Source organism: Pholcus phalangioides, unplaced genomic scaffold (genome assembly GCF_987345545.1).
Source record: "Pholcus phalangioides strain wild (caught in Gottingen) unplaced genomic scaffold, Ppha-v1.0 ptg000009l_1, whole genome shotgun sequence".
Lineage (NCBI taxonomy): Eukaryota > Metazoa > Arthropoda > Arachnida > Araneae > Pholcidae > Pholcus > Pholcus phalangioides.
In genome coordinates, this window is record NW_028301602.1 from 30140319 (window position 1) to 30160108 (window position 19790).

The 19790-nt window shown below is 33.4% G+C and overlaps 1 protein-coding gene across 1 annotated transcript in view; it reads right to left on the bottom strand.

Annotated features, from left to right (window-relative positions):
* The window catches only part of LOC149082676 (uncharacterized), a 46116-nt gene that overhangs the window by 15662 nt on the left and 10664 nt on the right, over positions 1-19790 (bottom strand). Inside the window, exons 4-14 of the mRNA XM_089235949.1 lie at positions 18697-18894; positions 18367-18497; positions 13362-13506; positions 10698-10860; positions 10276-10556; positions 9474-9664; positions 8101-8377; positions 7128-7275; positions 6828-6976; positions 3018-3989; positions 1661-1708 (exon numbers count right to left, since the gene is read on the bottom strand). Coding sequence (XP_089092075.1) covers positions 1661-1708; positions 3018-3989; positions 6828-6976; positions 7128-7275; positions 8101-8377; positions 9474-9664; positions 10276-10556; positions 10698-10860; positions 13362-13506; positions 18367-18497; positions 18697-18894 — 2703 coding nt within the window. The remainder of the gene's footprint in view (positions 1-1660; positions 1709-3017; positions 3990-6827; positions 6977-7127; positions 7276-8100; positions 8378-9473; positions 9665-10275; positions 10557-10697; positions 10861-13361; positions 13507-18366; positions 18498-18696; positions 18895-19790) is intronic.

Sequence of the window (19790 nt, forward strand, 5' to 3'; positions counted from 1 at the left end):
TTCCAGGTTCGAACCCCAACCTCGCCACAGTGGTGGTAGGCTGAAGTTGGTTTTCTGTGGTTCCCAACTTCAAAGCGCAAATTCGAGCCGATCTTCCCTTTGAAAAGTCTTGCCACAGAAAGCAACAGACCTACAAACAGTACAAATGTAATTCAATCAACACACTCACTTCTGAAATATAGATGGCAACACTGAAAAAATCAAACACTACATATGCATTCAGACTGTTAGATACACACAGGTACACTTCCGGCACAACTCACTAGGTAGTAAATCGCCCATAGATAGTGATAGACCCGAGTTGTGATCAGTTTGAAAGAAAGTTTCGAAATCAGTGAATAACTGAAAATAACACTTTTTTCAAAAAGGACAAGATCAAAGTGAAAAAATTACAGCTAATTATATGTTCAGCATATTAAATTGCTTGAAGGGGACAGCTGTAATTTAACATTCTTATATTTGTTTGCATGTACCGAATAGGTGAGGGAAATGAATAAAATATTCTTATAGTATTTTACTATTTGGTCACAAAAATTGATTAATTTGAAATTTTCTGATTAACCAGTTAAAAATTGTGATTCCCAGCACTAATAATTATACATAATGCAATAAAATTACATAATATAAATAACGTCATAAGTAAACATACAATATGACAATGTTTACAATTAAACTTACTCTAAACAACGAGAGAAAGAGGACTATCGTTTAGAACGATTTACAGACTATTGTTTGTCAACTTAATCTTTTTACATGACTTTAAAAAAAGAACCTTATCCAATGACACTTGTTTGTCTTTTCAGGATTTCTAGACAATAGTAAATTGCTGTGTTCGTTGGAGAGATTCATTGCTTGCACATTGTTACAGCTTTATTTGGATGGTTCTTTTCTACAGAATTTTTCAGATTCTCACATCTCTCTCATTTTACGTGTGATATATATACCTCAAAAAAGATAATGTCCATAAACGCTTGCTGGCGCATGCAAAAGAGATCCATCATTACATCTACCATCAACTTCTAGATATTTTTCACCACTAGTTCCTGAATGAAATCCTCATTCACTTCTAGTCTGTGGTCTTCCCCAAACACAAAATCTTAGACAAGTAATGGTTCTTGTTCCCTCCTCAAAAATCACGTTCAATAATGCAATCAGCCCACAGTTTTTTTTCAAGCAGAATTTTAAAAATGACTTCGAGTGCAAATACACATCACTGCTATGCCATATCTAGTTTTGTATTGAAAATATTTCACACTTGCATGTGTTAATTTTCCCAACTGAAGCATGCTTATCGGAGACGATTTTAGAAAAGAATATTACCCAAAATTCAATGTGTACGGGCAAAAGAAAAATACCATCAGCCCAGTTGTGATGTGAGAATTGAAAAAAATGCAAAAATTTTACTCGTCATGCGAACCATCACTCATTAACCCAGCTAAAATTTATTCAAAGTCTCTGCTCATTATGCTAACTGCTCGCTAACCAAAGTTCCACTGTATAGTTTATATGTTATTATAAGTTGTTACTGTTATTTAAACACCTAATTAGTTGAACTAGAAATCAATGTGATGTCAAAAAAAAAAAAAAAAATTGGTCCAAAATTTAAAATCATTAAAAGTAGTCCAGGAAATTTACAAGTTATTGGAAAAGTCTCACATACCTGTTGTGATGCTTTGGAATGTTACAGGAGCATAAAACCTTTTCTCATCTAGCAAAAGATAAAATACAAAGTTAACTATAGAATAAATTTAATACATCAAAAAATATTAAAATTCCATGACGAATAACATACACGCACATGACAATTAGCAGTAACTTGTTACCATTGGTTTATGTGAATAATCTAGGGAGAACATTTACATAAAACATACATCATATACTAACCCAGATTTGGTATAACCATAGCAAAATTGTGCAAAGAAAATTACAACTACCAGTTCAAGTTGAGCGATCAACTATCTTTTCTCGGTAGACAAAGCTGTAAATGATAACTTCCTTATTTTTTTTTAACTTCTTTCGACATTTGTTTTCTACTTCAAAATATAAAAGTGCTTACCATGCATATTTTTTCTGCATTGTATTGAAATAAAAGTTTTAGTTATTGACATTTTATTCCTCAGATCCTATTAACCACCATTCTCTGACTACTTACCTTGCATCTGGGATAAGTTGGCAGGTATAGTGGGAACAATTTTTTAACTAATTTTTGACAAATAGAGCATATGATTTGAAATTATATGCTCTATCATTAATTTGCAGCCAAGGACTTTTCTTTCTAACTGAACAATTCCAGTATCACCACACGGGCAATTTACTACCGAACGGTTGTGCTGAAGTGTGTGCAAGTATCAAACAGTCTGAATGCGTAACTAGGATTGTGAATTTTTAGAGCTGCTATCTATATTTCAAATAAAGTTAAGTGTAATGATTGAATTCAGAAAAATTCAATGAAAAAGGAAAATAAAGGAAATTACAAAAACTCCTTATGCATTGGCTCTGTGGCGAGACTTTAATAAGGAGATTGGCTCGTATTAGTGCCTCTAAATTGGGAGGAACCACAGAAAAAAAAGACATATCTGCAACAGTCACATTTGCTGCAAGTATTACAGGAAAATAGACAAAACTGTCAACTCTCTAGCCCTAATCTCATTCACCTACAAGAATTTGACTAACTTGAACAAATAAATTGTGGATCACATGCATGACAATGCAAGACATTTATCACATTTTCATAATATATTTGTGATAGTTTACAGTGTAGAGAAGATTTATTTGTGTTAAGTAGTTTTTGATCACAAACTATTCAAAAAGTCACAATGGTTATAGAAGTAAATGCTTATGAAATACATAAATGCTTTCAGCTGATATAAAATGGCATGTAAATTATTCTGGCATTTTATAATGTCAATAAATTTTTTGTAAAGGTTTTCTTTAGATGAAATTAGGAACTTAGAAATTTATTATACAGACAGAACAGTGAAAACAAGACTAGTGAAGAGTTTCATAGTTCAACTTACCATAAATTGTTTGGTCACCTTCGACAGTCATAAAATCCTCTTTAATGTTGTAATTATTAATGTGCTTCTTAGCTTGGACTGAATTGGCAGTCAGTTTCGCAAAATGCTTTCTGGACTTTATAACAATATTTGTATCACCTTCATACACTACATCATTTGCTACATCATATAGAGGAATTCCATTGACATTTCCATCTATGTTCAAGTCACTCAAAATCTCAAGTGAACCACCAAACACTGCAGTATCGATACGCTGAGTATCATCAGATTTCAGAACGGCTTTGGCCAATTCAGATACATCTATTCCATCAATGGTACCATGTACAAATATATCGTTCTCTACTGAAATGCCATCTGTGAAATACAATGTGTTTTGAATTGCTTCATCGGCACTTAAGGTAATTACATCTAATGGTAGATCGAGACCATCAACTGTACCTGTTGCACTGACGTCTTCAGCAAATACATTATAGAAATCTTTCTTGGCAGTGATAATGTTTGACTGAGTTTTTATAAACAAGTCATCTGGAATCTTCAATCCATTTAGTGTTCCAGAAATTTTTAATTCACCTTTGATATGCAAATCTTGAAGGAACGTCTTGCCATACATTGCTGCAGGAATATCTATTCTGACAATGTCTGTTGCCAAGTCATTGATATCATACGAATTAATTTTTCCATTAACGGTTATGTTCTGTGTTCTGAAAGAGCCCATGAAGTGTTTAGCTGCTGTGAATGTTTGGTCGCCAGTCTTTGTCATTGCTTGACTATAAAACTGTTGAACACCAATACCATCAACATAATCAGCTACAACATCACCGGAAACAATTCCACCTTTGAAAGTTTTCTTTCCAAACACCATATGGTTATGATATAACGTGACAACTTCAGACCCAATTTTTATATTATTCATCTTATTCAGAACTGTAAGGTCACCATTGACCACCAGTTTGTTATTAAATGTCATTCTTGCTGAAAAATTTAAAAATAACAATGAAATAAACAAGCGAAAACATGCGTAAAATTTAAAATCACTAATTTCTACATATAATCTACAGATTATACTCTGAAAGCATCCAAATTTATTAGTGAGACTTTTGGACCAAGCTGTATTACTTGCAGCTTAATTTTTGACTTCAGTTAAGTTTTATTTCAAAAAATTTTAATGTGCAGATTATATCCTGCTGTGACCGATGACTTTCCGAAATAACTGAATTGGCACGCACAGATTATAGGAAGAAATTTACAGTATTAATATAAAAACTATTTTAAGTTACTTCTGGAATTTCTGTTTTAAGTTACTTCACGCGTTACTTCTGGAATTTCATCCAAACGTGGGAACGAGACAAAAGAGAAAATGTTTATAATGCGACAGCAGTAAACCAAGTGGAAAATACAACAAGTCAGTAAACGAACTTCTAAAGGCTTTTGGCTAAGATAAGTAAAGGCAAGCCTCAGCCAAAAGACAAGAAAAAAAAAGAAGTTCAATTCTATGATTCATTAAAAGGAATTAAAAATACTCAAATAGTGGGAAAACGCTCATGACTATCAAAAAATTACAAACACTTCCGTTTTAAATTTAGACACATTTACAGATAATGCCTATGTTCACTTTTAGATAGCCTTATGCGATTCAAGATTCAGGCCTTGATTCCAACTGATTGAGGTGTTAATTGTTCAAGTTGATCAAGATTGAACAAGTCAATCGTTCAAAAAATTGAGTTGGCACTCTTGTTTGTATATGAAACACTTGAAAGAATGAAACATTTTCTCACCAACAAGGTGTTAAGAGAGATGACTTGCTCCGATAGATATTTTATATTATACAATAACATTTTAGTCATGTTTGTTGTATCCTCTGTGTATAATATGACAAGTGTAAGGTAACAGATGAGATGGCATGAGCTCCCTCTCCAATTGCTTATAAAATATACCTTCATTCTAATATGTACATTCTTAACAAAATCCTGGAATGTTTTTCCAACTCCATCTCGTCTGTTATCACCACAAAATTTGTTAAATCATGACAGTACCCATTTGTGAAAATATATATATTGTAAGAATTTTGTATATTAGTTTTTTTCTTTTTGGACTAAAAATGAAGTGTTCCAGACTGAAATGAAGCTGGGCTGGAAGAGATCTCCACATCAGGATAAGTCCAGTAGTAAAGTTCTGGCGTTCATTTATTCATTCATGTTAAAATAATGGAAAATTATACCAATTAGATTAACCTTAGATTCATGAACATTTGTCTCACAGACCGCATAAAATACGTAAACACTTGTAACTTTTATAGTGAAAGAGATAGTAAGATGAACTTTCAAGTACCTTCCTAGATCATTCAATGATTAATATTGCACCTGTCGCATGTCAGAGTGCACTTATGCTAATGGAGTTACAGTGAGTACGTCGTCTCACAGACAAATGTTTATGAATAGTGTTGCGATTGTAGAATGGGCGGGAATTACAGAAACGGGGGAAAATTGCAAAAGTTCTTGGCGAAACTTCTTCCGCTGATCAAACAACCCTGTGGATCTCTGGAAAAAAAAATTGTGCCTTCTGCGATTATAAAAAACGTCGAATGACAAGGTTCTGTTATACCCAATGTAAAAAATTCATGTCTATGGATCACCACTGTTTATTATGTGTCGATTGCTCAGAATAACTATTGTGTTCATTTTCATTTCAGAAAATTAATGATTAATAAACAACTTTTCAGATTTAAAGTTTTTTATTGCTCCTTGTATTCTACAAAACAAAAAATCAATATAATATGTTTGTCTGAGACGAATGTTTATGAATAGTGTATCTCCCATGCATGTTTATGAATCTAGAGTTAATCTCTTCCATGTGCACGTCAAGCTACTAAAACATCTCCAAAGAATAACAGAACAAGGCCAAAAAGTTTTATCTCCAGCTTTTTCAAAAACCCAAAAATATGATAGGAAGTTAACACAACGCTTCTGGATAGAGTTGATAACCATAACAATGCATAAATTGTCCCGAATCATTACAGTCTGGTTGTCTGTGACGGACAAAAGTCAATAAATGAATATCAAATTTATATTCAAAGTCCTAGTGTGACAGGCCATTTTCATGATGAAAGAATCTCACCAGCATCTGTGATAAGTAAGCGATTTACAATAAAATTTTGATATTACTCCTCACAAGAGAGATTTACAATAAACGTTGCCCAAATTTCATTCCTTTTAAATAAAGTCTCTCCCAAAAAAGAACCGAATGTATTGGCTAGATGCACCTACTTAATGTGTCAAAATGAGTCTTCTTGGAACAGGATGGAAACAATTTGCTTTGTAAAATCTGCTTGAGCAGACAACTTGTGTGTTGTTACCCATTTCAATGATTTTGGATACTGTAAATGAAAGCCCATTCTGTGGACTAAAAAAAACTGTCTAGTTCAAGAGAAATAAGATCAGTGTCAGAAAAATTACAAGGTTTAAAAAAACATTTGTCATCTTTCTAAAAAAAATCTTCACCCTGGGATGAATCTGATTCTGTATGTAATTATTGCAACATGAAAAAATCTTATTGTAATGTATTTTATAAGATAAAAATTGATTTAAAGAGTCTTATGCATGCTACATTTTTTATAATGAACTGGCTTGCATCCGACATCAAAACTAGCTTATATTAAATGTTTGAAATTGCTGCACAAGAGTAAGACAGATTATATATTTTTCTAGATAATGAACAAATTCAAGAAAGTTTTCAGTTGTACAAACTACAAATTTTACAAAATTGAATTTTTACTTAAATTCCTCACCCCAACAAAAAAACTTAAAAATTTACCATGACAAATCTGCTCAGAGTTGGTTGTCAACACATCTTTACTAAAATCAATTCCATTGATCCCACTAGTTGAATCAACATCACCAATCACAGAAACTGACTTATCAAATCTCAAAGTCCCCATAATGGTTGTTATTGGTTTGTCTAACCTGTGGACATAACAAAAACCAATATGTAATCAAAAATCTAAGGAAATCAAAGAATTTGAAAAATACTGATAGCAACTTCTTTAAAAAAAAAAAAATTATATACATATACACATATATATATATACACATATATATAAAATATGGATCATACCTATAAATTTGCTTCTGAAGTTCGGGTATGTCAATACCTTGAACCGAATGAATGTAAACAGATTGGGCAGAAATAGATGGAGCATGGATAACACCAGAAAACACCTTTCTCCCAGTTATCAGAGTATTTTCATCAGTACGTACAATGTCTATAGATACGAGGTTTTTATTATAATATGTTGCAAGACACTAAACATAAATCCTTATATGAAATTAGATATGTTCAGAATCATTTATTGTTAATGCTATAAAAGTCCATGCAGAAAACACATTATGGATAATACTTCTTTACGTACTGAATTATTCCCCTCAGATTTTAAATTTTTGAATACATAGTGTACTTTAAAATGATCTTTAAAAAAAAAATTATGTTAAAAATTACAACTAATAACTTCAAGCAATCATTCGAATTTCATTGTTCAATATTCAACAATTCATGTTTTTTTAAATCACTATCAACTTTACCTCGTTGAGCATTTTGCCTGTCATGGCCATGTATTTGTATTTGAATGAGGTAACTTTTCCCTAGCATGTGAGAAAATATAAATGGCAAGTAAAAGCAAGCCTTCGATGTTATCTAGTTGAACTCAATTTCAACATATTAAGGGTTCAGAAAAATAACTATCCATGTTAAATTTCTGCAAAATCAGATTTTTAACAATGTTTCATATAGCTTCGGGTACAGGTTACTGTAAGTTATTTCCTGTGAAAACCTACATATTTTGTTGCTATGCCATTTTAAACAGCTGCAATCGCAAGTTCTATAATTGAACAATATATTTTATGATTTACTATTACATCAGTTACCTTACTGGACAAAAACAGTATACATTACTCTCAGGTGAAAAAAAATTCCTCTTTTTTTAAATGACAACTTTAATCACATCTCCTGTAAAGTTTGAAGAAAAATAACTTATTCCTCCGAAACCTTCATTTGAAACACTTAACATCTTGTTAGAACTTTTTGAATATACCTGGTAAGATGGAATCAAGTTCATTAAGTTGCTGTTCAAGACTGGTTAATTGAGCTGCAAGTTCATCCGTTCCTCTTAAATATTCTTCCAATATCAAAGTTGATCCTTCCCAACTGATAGTTGAAGGGTGAAATGATCCAACCAGAATTTCATTCTCGACAAATAAATCGCTAAACACTTGCATGTTTGTGAACTGCTGAGTACCAGATGGCCGAACTGCATAAGCTAAAGCCTCAGACATGAGTTTAACCTTTTCTGCTTGAGCATCAATGCTTGCCTTCAAGGAGGATATAATTACTTTGAATCAAAATAAAAGTACAAATAAATCATGAATGAAAGCATTAAAAATTACATAAAAGTGACATATTCCAGGAAAAACCATAACAATATGTTCATTAGGCGTTCAGAAATACCAAGAGATTAAACTGCAATTTAATTTTTCCTTTTGCCATTAGAAATGAAAGAATTTCTATTAATATAAATACAGTTAAACCCTGTTATGGTGAACCATCTGCGAACGCAAAAGAAAGTTCACTATAACCCAAGGTCCACTACCCAAATTTGTTGAAACATTGAAGTTAGTTAAATAGGTGTTCAGTTGGGACCACTGAAAAAGTTCACTATAACCGAGAGTTCACTGTATCCCAGGTTCACTGCAGCGAAGTTCGACTGCATATCCACATAAAAAAAGTTAACGAGATGTCAATGCTAGATATCTTTGCCTAGAGTAGATAAATACATTCAAGCTCTGTCCCTTCTTTCATCTGCCCCTTGCTTCATTAACATTACTCTATAAACGGGGATTTTTTCATTCATTTTATCAGTTTAATAAGTAAGAAATATATCATAAATAAGGGAAGGGTGTTTGGAGAGGGAACAAAGGCATACCTGCTTCACTCATTCATCTCCCCTATTTCCTAAATATTAACAATGCCGATTTGAGATATATCACTGATACTTCAAACTATACATTGTCCAAATTTGTTGCCAAAAGCCTGTATGTAAAAAGGTTAATGTTTTTAAGCTTTTCTTGAACATCTAAGATTGTAATTTGATACTTTATCCCATATACAGTAACTCAAGGTTATAGTTACACCTATATAACTATACTCAAGGGACTAGAGAAATGTATCATTATGAAAGTAATTGTTATAGATTAAACATGAGAAGTGCATCTAGACTAAAAGTCATGTTTTACAAAGTAATTTTATAATGTAATTGTTACATTTTTAAATTCCATCTAATTACTTTATTTTTTCGGAAAAAAAATTTCTAATGTGTAATATCAAACTTTTTTTTAAAATGTGCTGCTGTATATTTTTTAATGTTTAAGATTTTTAAACATTTTTTGAAATTAATATAAAAGGATTTACCTGCAAATGTTCCATCAGATCGGAAACCTCTTTTCCTAAGAGCAGGACAGGATCTTGAATAGGACTAAGATGAGTATCAATAGCAAATAAGACACTTTTACCATAATGATCTACAAACAGCAAGTACACACTGCTGCCATAACTAAATGACATACTTGTCCCAGGCCATGGAAGCATATTTACTGGAACATCTGCAAAATTTAATCATTATAGGTTGAATCATTGAACATCTGCAATTCATAATCATTGAACATCTGCAATTCATAATCATTGAACATCTGCAATTCATAATCATTGAACATCTGCAATTCATAATCATTGAACATCTGCAATTCATAATCATTGAACATCTGCAATTCATAATCATTGAACATCTGCAATTCATAATCATTGAACATCTGCAATTCATAATCATTGAACATCTGCAATTCATAATCATTGAACATCTGCAATTCATAATCATTGAACATCTGCAATTCATAATCATTGAACATCTGCAATTCATAATCATTGAACATCTGCAATTCATAATCATTGAACATCTGCAATTCATAATCATTGAACATCTGCAATTCATAATCATTGAACATCTGCAATTCATAATCATTGAACATCTGCAATTCATAATCATTGAACATCTGCAATTCATAATCATTGAACATCTGCAAGCCTATATTCAAAACTACAAGCAATGTATTAAGCAACATATTTCTTATATTAGACTTAACGTTTTAAATAATGGGTTTTTTTTTTTTATAATTTTTGTCATATTATACCATATAAAATCCAAAAAATATCATACCAACTGCAGCAGGCACAAATTGTTCGTGTCTACCACTCCATACATAAAACTCATGAGTTTGGTAGTCTTTGAAAAATATCAGTATGATGTCATCTCTGCAGTTCGGAAGAATAGCACTGAACATCTGTCGTACACCACTGCTGCGAAATTGCTGAACACCAAAAAATCCACCTGGTTTCCAGACGTAAAGAAACTGTCTATCAGTGAGCAAAACTGCAAGATACCTGTGGAAACCCAGCCGGAAGCTTTCAAGTCCAGCAACTTCCCCATCAAAATACAACCTATAATCGACACAAAGAAATTCACATTTTTAACTATCATATCAGATTTTTAAAAACAAAAATTGCAATAAAATTCTTGTCTGCCAGTGTGAATTCCAAGAATCAATTATTGTACTTATAGAAATCTTCCAAAATTCTTGCCTTTCAAACAATACGTGATTCTGTACGAAATCTCCCATTTTATAAATCTCGCAAGTAGTCTTATTTGCTACTGCTAAGTAACCATGTTCACCCATTTTGAAAGCCATCATCCTGACAGCAAAAGGATAATGAACTTCTATATAATGATTCAAGATGTTGCTACCTGAATATAAATAAAACAAAAATATGTAAAGATTCATGATATTTATACATTTCGATTCCAAACAAGATCAACTACATTTTACAGTAGAGCTCGTTAATCCAGGGTGGATGGGACAGACCACCTCAGACTATCAAAAAACTCAAATTACAGTGGAACTTCACTTAAAGAGCAATGATTCGCATTACAAGCAAAAATTTTGAACTTTACTCATTTTCACGTCGCAACTGAGCTGATAGTTTTTCGCTTTAGTCCACACACGTGCCGTGAACTTTTAGGTAATATTCTCCCTTTAGTGTCTCCGGTCAGCGTGCCTATCTCGAAAAAATGAACACTCCAGCACGAATGTCACTGTTTACGATATGAAACTAGATGTAGCATTGTAACCACGTGTATGCACTTGAAGCATTTTTCAATTGTGCTTGGAGAAAACCGGGCTGATTGAATTATTGAACGTGACTTTGAGGGGGACTAACGCATGAATAAAGAGAGATTGTGTACTTGGGGAAGACTGGGAGTGGAGGTTCACCCCTCATTCAAGAACTAGTGGAAGAACATGGTCATATGACCATGTTCCAAAGGCAAACTGATGAATCTCCACTGCGCTCCACAGCAAATGCTTATGCACGGGACCTCGTCTGAGGAAGACTAAGAGAAATGAGGAGTCCCTCACTTCAAATGAGATTAAGAGATGTGCTAAACGTGGAAATCTGCAAAACTTTGTAAAAGAGAACCACCCTAAATAAAGCTGTAGAAGTGCGAGCAATAAATCTGTCCAACGGTACTGCGATTTCTCATTTCCAAAATAACCAAAAGAAAAAAAAAAGGCAAAAGTAAGTGTCATAGGTAAGGTTCTTTTTTAAAGTCCCACAAAAATACAGAAGAAGCGAGTTCCTAAGTCACCCTAAACAATAGCCTTCCTCTCTCTGGTCATTTAGAGTAAGTTAATTTGTAAACATTATCACATTGTATGTTTATTTATGGCCTATTTATTTTATTGTATTATTTATTATATTGTGTTGTATTATTTATTATATTGTGTTGTATTATTTATTATATTGTGTTGTATTATTTATTATATTGTGTTGTATTATTTATTATATTGTGTTGTATTATTTATTATATTGTGTTGTATTATTTATTATATTGTGTTGTATTATTTATTATATTGTGTTGTATTATTTATTATATTGTGTTGTATTATTTATTATATTGTGTTGTATTATTTATTATATTGTGTTGTATTATTTATTATATTGTGTTGTATTATTTATTATATTGTGTTGTATTATTTATTATATTGTGTTGTATTATTTATTATATTGTGTTGTATTATTTATTATATTGTGTTGTATTATTTATTATATTGTGTTGTATTATTTATTATATTGTGTTGTATTATTGGATGAATGACGCTTTTATTAGTCGTTTTCATGTGAATGAATAATAGTGGAACGAATTATCCAAGTTTAAATTATTTCCTATGAAGACGTTTGATTTTAATAACCAGCAATTCATATAACGAGCATGTTGGCAGAATGGATTAAGCTTGTTAACCGAAGTTTCACTATATTCAGAAAAACAAATGTTTTAAATGTTGGTTTTAAAAAACCAAGCAAATGCGATAGCTTGGTACCAGCATACTTACTGTATTTTTATTCTTAAATAAGATACAGATGAGAATTTTCATTACTTGAAGAGAGAGTCTTTTTTCAAAAGAGTTTTTTTAAATGTAACCATCGTTCAAACTTAATTAGCATAGAAACACAAACTCTTTTACTTGTATTTTTTTAAAGTGATTTTTACATCATCTCAGATATTACAAATAGTATACAAAGTAGAGGTCTTATGTCATATGGCAAGTTTAAAAAAAGATGAATGTGAAAAGGACGTGGAGATAAGAGTGATTGAGAAGAGTTGAAGGGATTGACGGTAAACGTGAAAGATGCAGAGCAATGATTTCACATAAGTAATTGGGGGACAATCTTCATAATGGTGGACAATGGCAAAGTGGTCAAACTCCTCTTTCAGAGACCCCCAAAAGTTCAAAATGGTCTATGTCCATTCAAGAGTCATTTTATTACACCAGTTACCTATTATAAGGCTGCCTAGTCCCTTTCAAATTGAAATTACTGTATAATACGTACTATATAAGTACTCCTGAAAAAAAAATTAAAAAGTTGGGTTTTTGGAAGAAAACTAGAGGGCCTCATGAAGAATATTTGAAAATTATCAATGCTTCTGATTATCTGGAAACTCAAACTTTTGATTTTCGAGACTACTGTAGTTACAAAAACAATTTCAAACCAATCTGTACAACGCATAATTACTTTAAAAAAAAACACACAAACACACACACAAAAACAGAAGAAAAATCAATTTCAAGCAAAATGTTCTAATGATTTGATTTTTCCCATGTACTTAATATTTATCTGCTAATATTTTAACTATAAAAATATTTGAGATGTTCAAATACTCGAGAATGGAGAAAAAAAAAAAGCTACCTTTCATCCGATATTTGATTTTCACATCGGATTCACTGGGAAACAAAACAGCAAGTGCCCCTCCATGTCTAGATTGCACATATGCAAGTTTCCTTCCTTTGTTAGAGCCTACGGCTGGGTTTCTACCAAGGTCTATCACAGTGATCTGAAAAAAAGAATTATATATTACAGGTCTCCTGATTAGCCTCAAAACTTTGAGGTTGCGGATATTCCCAGGTGCTGGAATTTTTCAAAATTCCTTTTCTAAACCTCTTTCGCAAAGAATGAGTCATGTCTAATTTTATGACATTTATCCATGAACACGAACAATTCTAGTCTTGATCCCAAGACTTCAAAATTATTTCCCAGCTAATAACAGACAAGATAAAATATCAAATTATGAAAAATTAAATTGTGACCTATAGAATAATGTAAACATTTTAAAAACTCTTACAAAAAGTGTTCCAGCAAAATCTGCTTGATCATTTCCAACCGAAATTCCTGAAGAAATTCAAAATCTTGACATTCCAAATGTATAGAGTTTATTTTTTCCCTCCACAATGTTTCTCTGGCTATTTACCAAATATTTACAAATTTCCCCCCGACTTTCGCCCATCTTAAATTTTGACTTTCCAGGTCACTAGAAACATTAAAAACAGTTTTGGAAGAAAAACTAATTACTAGATAGTCTACTACTGGAATTTTAATTACCCAGTAAGCAAATTTTGAATTTTTACATTACCAATTCATTAAAGACTTCATATCACATACAGTAAAATAAATGACAAAATTTATCAGTTCATGACAGTTCTAGTAAATTGGTTTGAAAAATCTTGTGAGGCCAGGATTATGCTATAAAATTTTTAGAAAAAAGTTTTTATAAAACTTAAAATATTTTCAAGTTATTGGTGTGACGGTCAAGACCGGCCGTATTCAAGAATATAGGTGGCTCGCTCGAGATTTGCTCTCATGTTCGAGAGTAGTTCGAACGAGGAAGTTGTTGTGATGTCGCCCCATGCAATGCATGTTTTGTTGTAGACAGGATTTTTTATCACTCAGATGTAAATTTCTAGTCCCTTCTTGAAAATATAGTAGTTTCAACCCTACGGGGCTACAATTTGACGCCCAACGTGAAATATGACATTTTTTCAACTCGAGGGAAAACGTCAGCGTTCAGCCTGAACGTACCTACCAATTCGTAAGTGAAACTTTCGTCACAAATGTTCGTCCGATGTACATTTTCAACCTGAAACAAATTCATTGTACCCAGTTTTTTCAAAATTCGCGAAAGTGTTCGTTTAGTGTGAAAATGTTTAATGTTCGGTTTTCATCTCAAAAGTGTAGATTTTTTTTTATTGTTATTGAAACAGGGGTTTATATATAATGTGATATGGCTTATTTAACAAAAGGAAAGAAGCAAGATTTCATCGTTCTAGCTGAAGCATTGGGAGTAGCAGTGTCAACCGACATGACAGTCGTTCAGATAAAATCTACAATAGTCAACCATGACGATTATGAGGACTTTATGAAAGAATTCCTGCTAACTGTCATCGATGAGAGAATTGCAGCCTCTAAGCGCCAAGATCAAAGGGAACAAGCCACGCTTCAAGCAGAAAAGGAAATCAAAATCCAAAATTTGCAAATGTAATTCGAACTTGAAAAAAAATCAAATTTCAAACCAAAGTGGCTTATAACAGTGCCAGCTGTCTCACCGTCACCAGAATTTAGATTTGAACTTCATAAACTGCTCCAGAGTTTCGATGTTCAAAAGTATGGCATATCCTTGTTTCTATCTCTCGCTGAAAGGCAACTCAAATTGACAAAGGTCTCTGAAGAATTTTGAGTATCCTACCTCACAGTCTTGCCGAGTAGTGTAACATCGCTCATTGCACAGGGACCTGAAGATAAAGCATCTGATTATCAACATGTAAAAGGGGTCCTTTTGAAACATTTCCAATTATCTGCTGAACAATTCCGTCAACTGTTTGTTACTCAAAAGAAATCGAAAGACAGTACTTGGCATGACTACTATTTCGAGCTCAGGTCATTCTTCAAGAACTGGTGAACTGAATCATACATCAGCTGCACAGACACTGGTGATGCCTATGCATAGACGAGGCCGTCCTGCGGAAAAGTCGCAGATTGATCTACCAACAAGTCATCCTATTCTCATGAAGAATGAACTTATATACACTTTTTTTTTATATATATGTGAATTTTTTTTTACGCTCTGTATTGTTTATGTTTGCAGACTATTCCTAGTTTCATACCGAGACGGTTTCATGAAACCAGAGGGGGAGTCTGCGACGGTAAGAACCGGCTGTATTTGTGAATATAGGTGGTGCACCCGAGATTTGCTCTCGTGGCAGTCGTGTTCGAGAGTAGTTCAAACGAGGAAGTTGTTGTGATGTCGCCCCATGCAGTGTATATTTTGTTGTAGACAGGATTTTTTTTTCACCCAGATGTAAATTTCTAGTCCCTTCTTGAAAATAAATATTGTAGTTTCAACCCTACGAGTGCTATATTGGTTTTTTTCAAGTTTTGTACAGGATCTTTTATCAAACCTTTATACCTAAGACAGTAACATGTAACTCCAACCTAAGACAGCAAATCGAGTTATTGATAATGAGTAAAAAAAATATAACTTGTCATAGGTTAGACAAAATATTTTTCCAGAGCATTTGATAATGAGAAAATCTAAAGTTTTCTGAAAAATAATTGATAATCTTTGGTGTAAATTCACTTCCAGCTTGACTTTAATCAAACATGTATAGCCTAAAAAAAAAAAAAAAAACTGTCATTGATGGTAATTTAAAAATTTAAGACTATAGTTTATCTGCAAAAAATTATAAATTAAATTTTTAACTTTATAAAATGAAGATATTTTTCAGTCTCATTTTATTTAATTGGGGGGGGGGGGGAAATGACACTGACACTTAAAATTTTGGGTGATTATTAAGTTGGAGGTTGAAGATAGAAATTGGAAAAAAATTACCTACACAGAAGAAACAAAAAGTCAAAGTTTTTTTCCGTATTCTTCTAAAAATGTTTGGTTCCCTAGAAATTTGACAGATTTTCAATTTGTCAAAACCCCAATTTTTACAAATCTTTAAATTTAAAAATATGCAATTATAACTATCATTTGAGCTGAAAATTCACACACACGCATGCACAAAATGTATCTTCAAGTTTTTTGAGAGAGAGTTAATATTTTCTGTACATATATTTCATAAAAAATATTTCAATACTTCTTTTTACACTCAGCAGCCAAAAAATTAGGGACACCCCTCACTCAAACTTTGACTCGTCCATACAGCACATGCGCCAATGTAATAAACCCGATTTGCTGATAAAAAAAGTTTTCCTGGTCAGAAGAACCAGTTAACGTTGCAATTTGCCTGTTCATGGAGAAAACAAGAGATTTGAATGACTTTGAAAGTGGCACGATTGTGGGTGCCAAAATGCCGCCTGGCAGTCGAGTGGTTAGGGAACTAGCTTTTCACTGTGCAGGTCTGGGTTCGAATCCCGGTTCGGGTATGGATGTTTACTAACACTAACAAATTCCCTGGACGGATCATGCTGATCCCTTGGGAATACGTGAAGATCACGTTACGTTAAAAGAGTCGGTTTCAGTATCTCCAAAGTCTCTAACCTTCTTGGCTTTTCTATTACAACAGTATCTTGAGTTGTCAAAGAATTACAGCTAAGCCAAAAAATTAAGTGGGAAGTGGAATAGTGGGCGTAAATCGCTTGTGAACGAAAGAGTGGGGTGCCAGGCTACACAAACACTCATTGTGTGCAGCAACAGAAGAGCTACAATAAAACAAATTGCAGTGCAATACACAACTCAGGATCATCGCAAAGCATATCTATATACTCTACAAGAATGATTTTAACAGCCAGCAACCAAGAAGAGTCACTTGATTTCGCTACAAAACCAAAAGAAAACAGCTTTCGTGGGACAGAATGCTAAAATTTTGGACACTTGATAAATAGAAGGTTGTTTGGTCTGACAAGTAAAAATTTCTTTATGAAATTGGTGGCAGGATCTATGTATGGCACACGTAGCCATGGATCCAGCATGCTACATGACAGCCGCTGTGGTGGTCGAGTGGTGATAGTGATGTACTCGCATAGTGGCAATCCGGGTTCGAACCCCCCCCCCCGTCACCACAGTGGTGGTCGGCTGAAGTTGGTTTCCTGTGGTTCCCAACTTCGAGGTGCAAATATGAGCCGATCTTCCCGTTAAAAAGTCTCGCCACAGAGCAACAGGCCTACAAGCAGTACAAATATTCAGTCACTACACTTACTTTACTTCTGAAACATAGATGGCAGCACTGAAAAATCATACACAACACTAGATACGCACTCAGGCTGTTAGGTACACACACTTCCGGCACAACTCACTAGGTAGTAAATTGCCCATGGCGATAGTCCTGAGTTGTGCTCTGTTTGAAAAAAATGCTACATGACAACTGCTCAAGCGGGTGGAAGCAAAATCACAGTCTGGGGAGAATTTTCTTGGTATACTTTTGGTCCTTTATTTCCGTTGGAAACATCCATCAGTGCCAGCACCTACCTCCACATGGTTACTGACCATGTGCACTCTCTTATAGTCATGTTTCCTGATGATCATGGCGGCTATTTCCAGCAGGACAGATAATTTCAGCCCCGTTGGGAAAGTGCAGATCGGTTTGAGGAACACTTCAGAGTTTCAACTGCTTCAACAAACCCCTCCCCAGTCGTCCAATCTCAACCCAATCGAGAATTTGTGGGACAAGATTGAAAGATCTGTTGAAAGCTCCAAAACATCACCTAATCTGAAAGAATTAAAAACTCATTTCATTAGCATGGGCCAATATTCCTCAACGGTTTCAGCAACTTGTAGAGTCCATGCCTAGAATAGCATCTGTTGTCAAAGCCAGAGGTCCCATTCAATATTAATGTTGAGTGGCAGGGCGTTCCTAATTTTTTTAGCCACTGGGTGTATAACAATAGTTCATGTACAATATGGCCAGTTACTAACCATCATGCCTCTACCATCAATGATTTCATAAATGCTGATGAAGCTACTCCTCTCATTTTCTGTCAAAATGGCCACATAAAAAGCATCTTTATTGACAGTGTGAGTAAACATCACTGCATCAGACACAACACCTGGAAACAATGTTGAATGCATAAAAACAATGGTTATATTGAATTTTATGAAGAAACTTTTCAATCATTTAATTTAATGCTAAAAGTTTGTAAATGTGTCTTAAAAAGATGTAGTTACAAGAGGTAACAATCCAAATTTGAATAATATTTCTATTGTATTAAAAATAGATAAAAAAACTTGAGTCTAAAAATATTTTACCTTGAGTATATTTGAAAATGCCATCACTGATAGCAAAGTCAAATGGCTGAAAGGGATTTAAATTCTTCTGCCACAAAACAGCGTAAGTAGGTCCGATTCCAAGAACATAGTCTGAATTATTGAATCGCGTGTACTGCCATCTTGAGAAACTGCTATCCTCGAAGAGCTCGACTTGTCTTATTCTATCCAAGATTAAGTCTAAAAACAATTTCCACAAATCAAGAGTTAAATAAGGCTATGTTTGTAAGTTTTAATTTCAATGATAAGACAAGCAAACTCAATTATATAAGATAAGGCAAAATGAATGAACAAAATCTCAATCCCTCTGGTTAGCTTAACAAATTTACAAAAACAAAATCATGGTATACTATTGGTATGATGTAGAGCACAAAACATGCGATTCTGACAGTATAAACATGTTTGAGTCACATATGCACTTGGAACACAAATTCCAGTATTTACCAATTTTCTGCTGGGAAATGTATACGGTTAAGTGATAATAACAGGTGGAATGGGAAAAGTATAGCCAAATATTAGTTATACAATTAACATTTTTATATCTAGTCCATTGAGCCTAATCAAAAGGTTAAAATGATACTTTCTGGAAGTTTTATAAAGCACTATAAAAAATGTTTAAAATTCATAACTGTTTTGGCCATAAAATGAACGATTTTCACTAGATATGACTTGTATAAGACCCATGGACTGAAATAAGTTTTTTTCAGAATAAGTGTTTTTGACTTAAGGACGATGCGTGACAAAATTCGAAAAATTCTTAATTGGAAGACTGGAAGAATCTTAAGACTAAAAGGTTTAGGACAAGGGTGCTTAACTTTTAGGAGAGTGTGGACCAATTCAGCTGTTTGAAAACATGTCGTGGGCCACTTAAGTCATCTGTAAATGTGCCATGGGTCATTCAAGGGTTCTGTAAATATGTTGCCGTCATTTTAATATGTAAATGTGCCACGATTCCTTAAGCGATCTGGAAATGCGTAACAAGTAGAAATGCGAGACAAATGTGTTCTCGTATCGATTTTCTCTACCTTCCTTTGAAGTTTATATGGAGTTTTGAGACCCCTACATATGCACACACA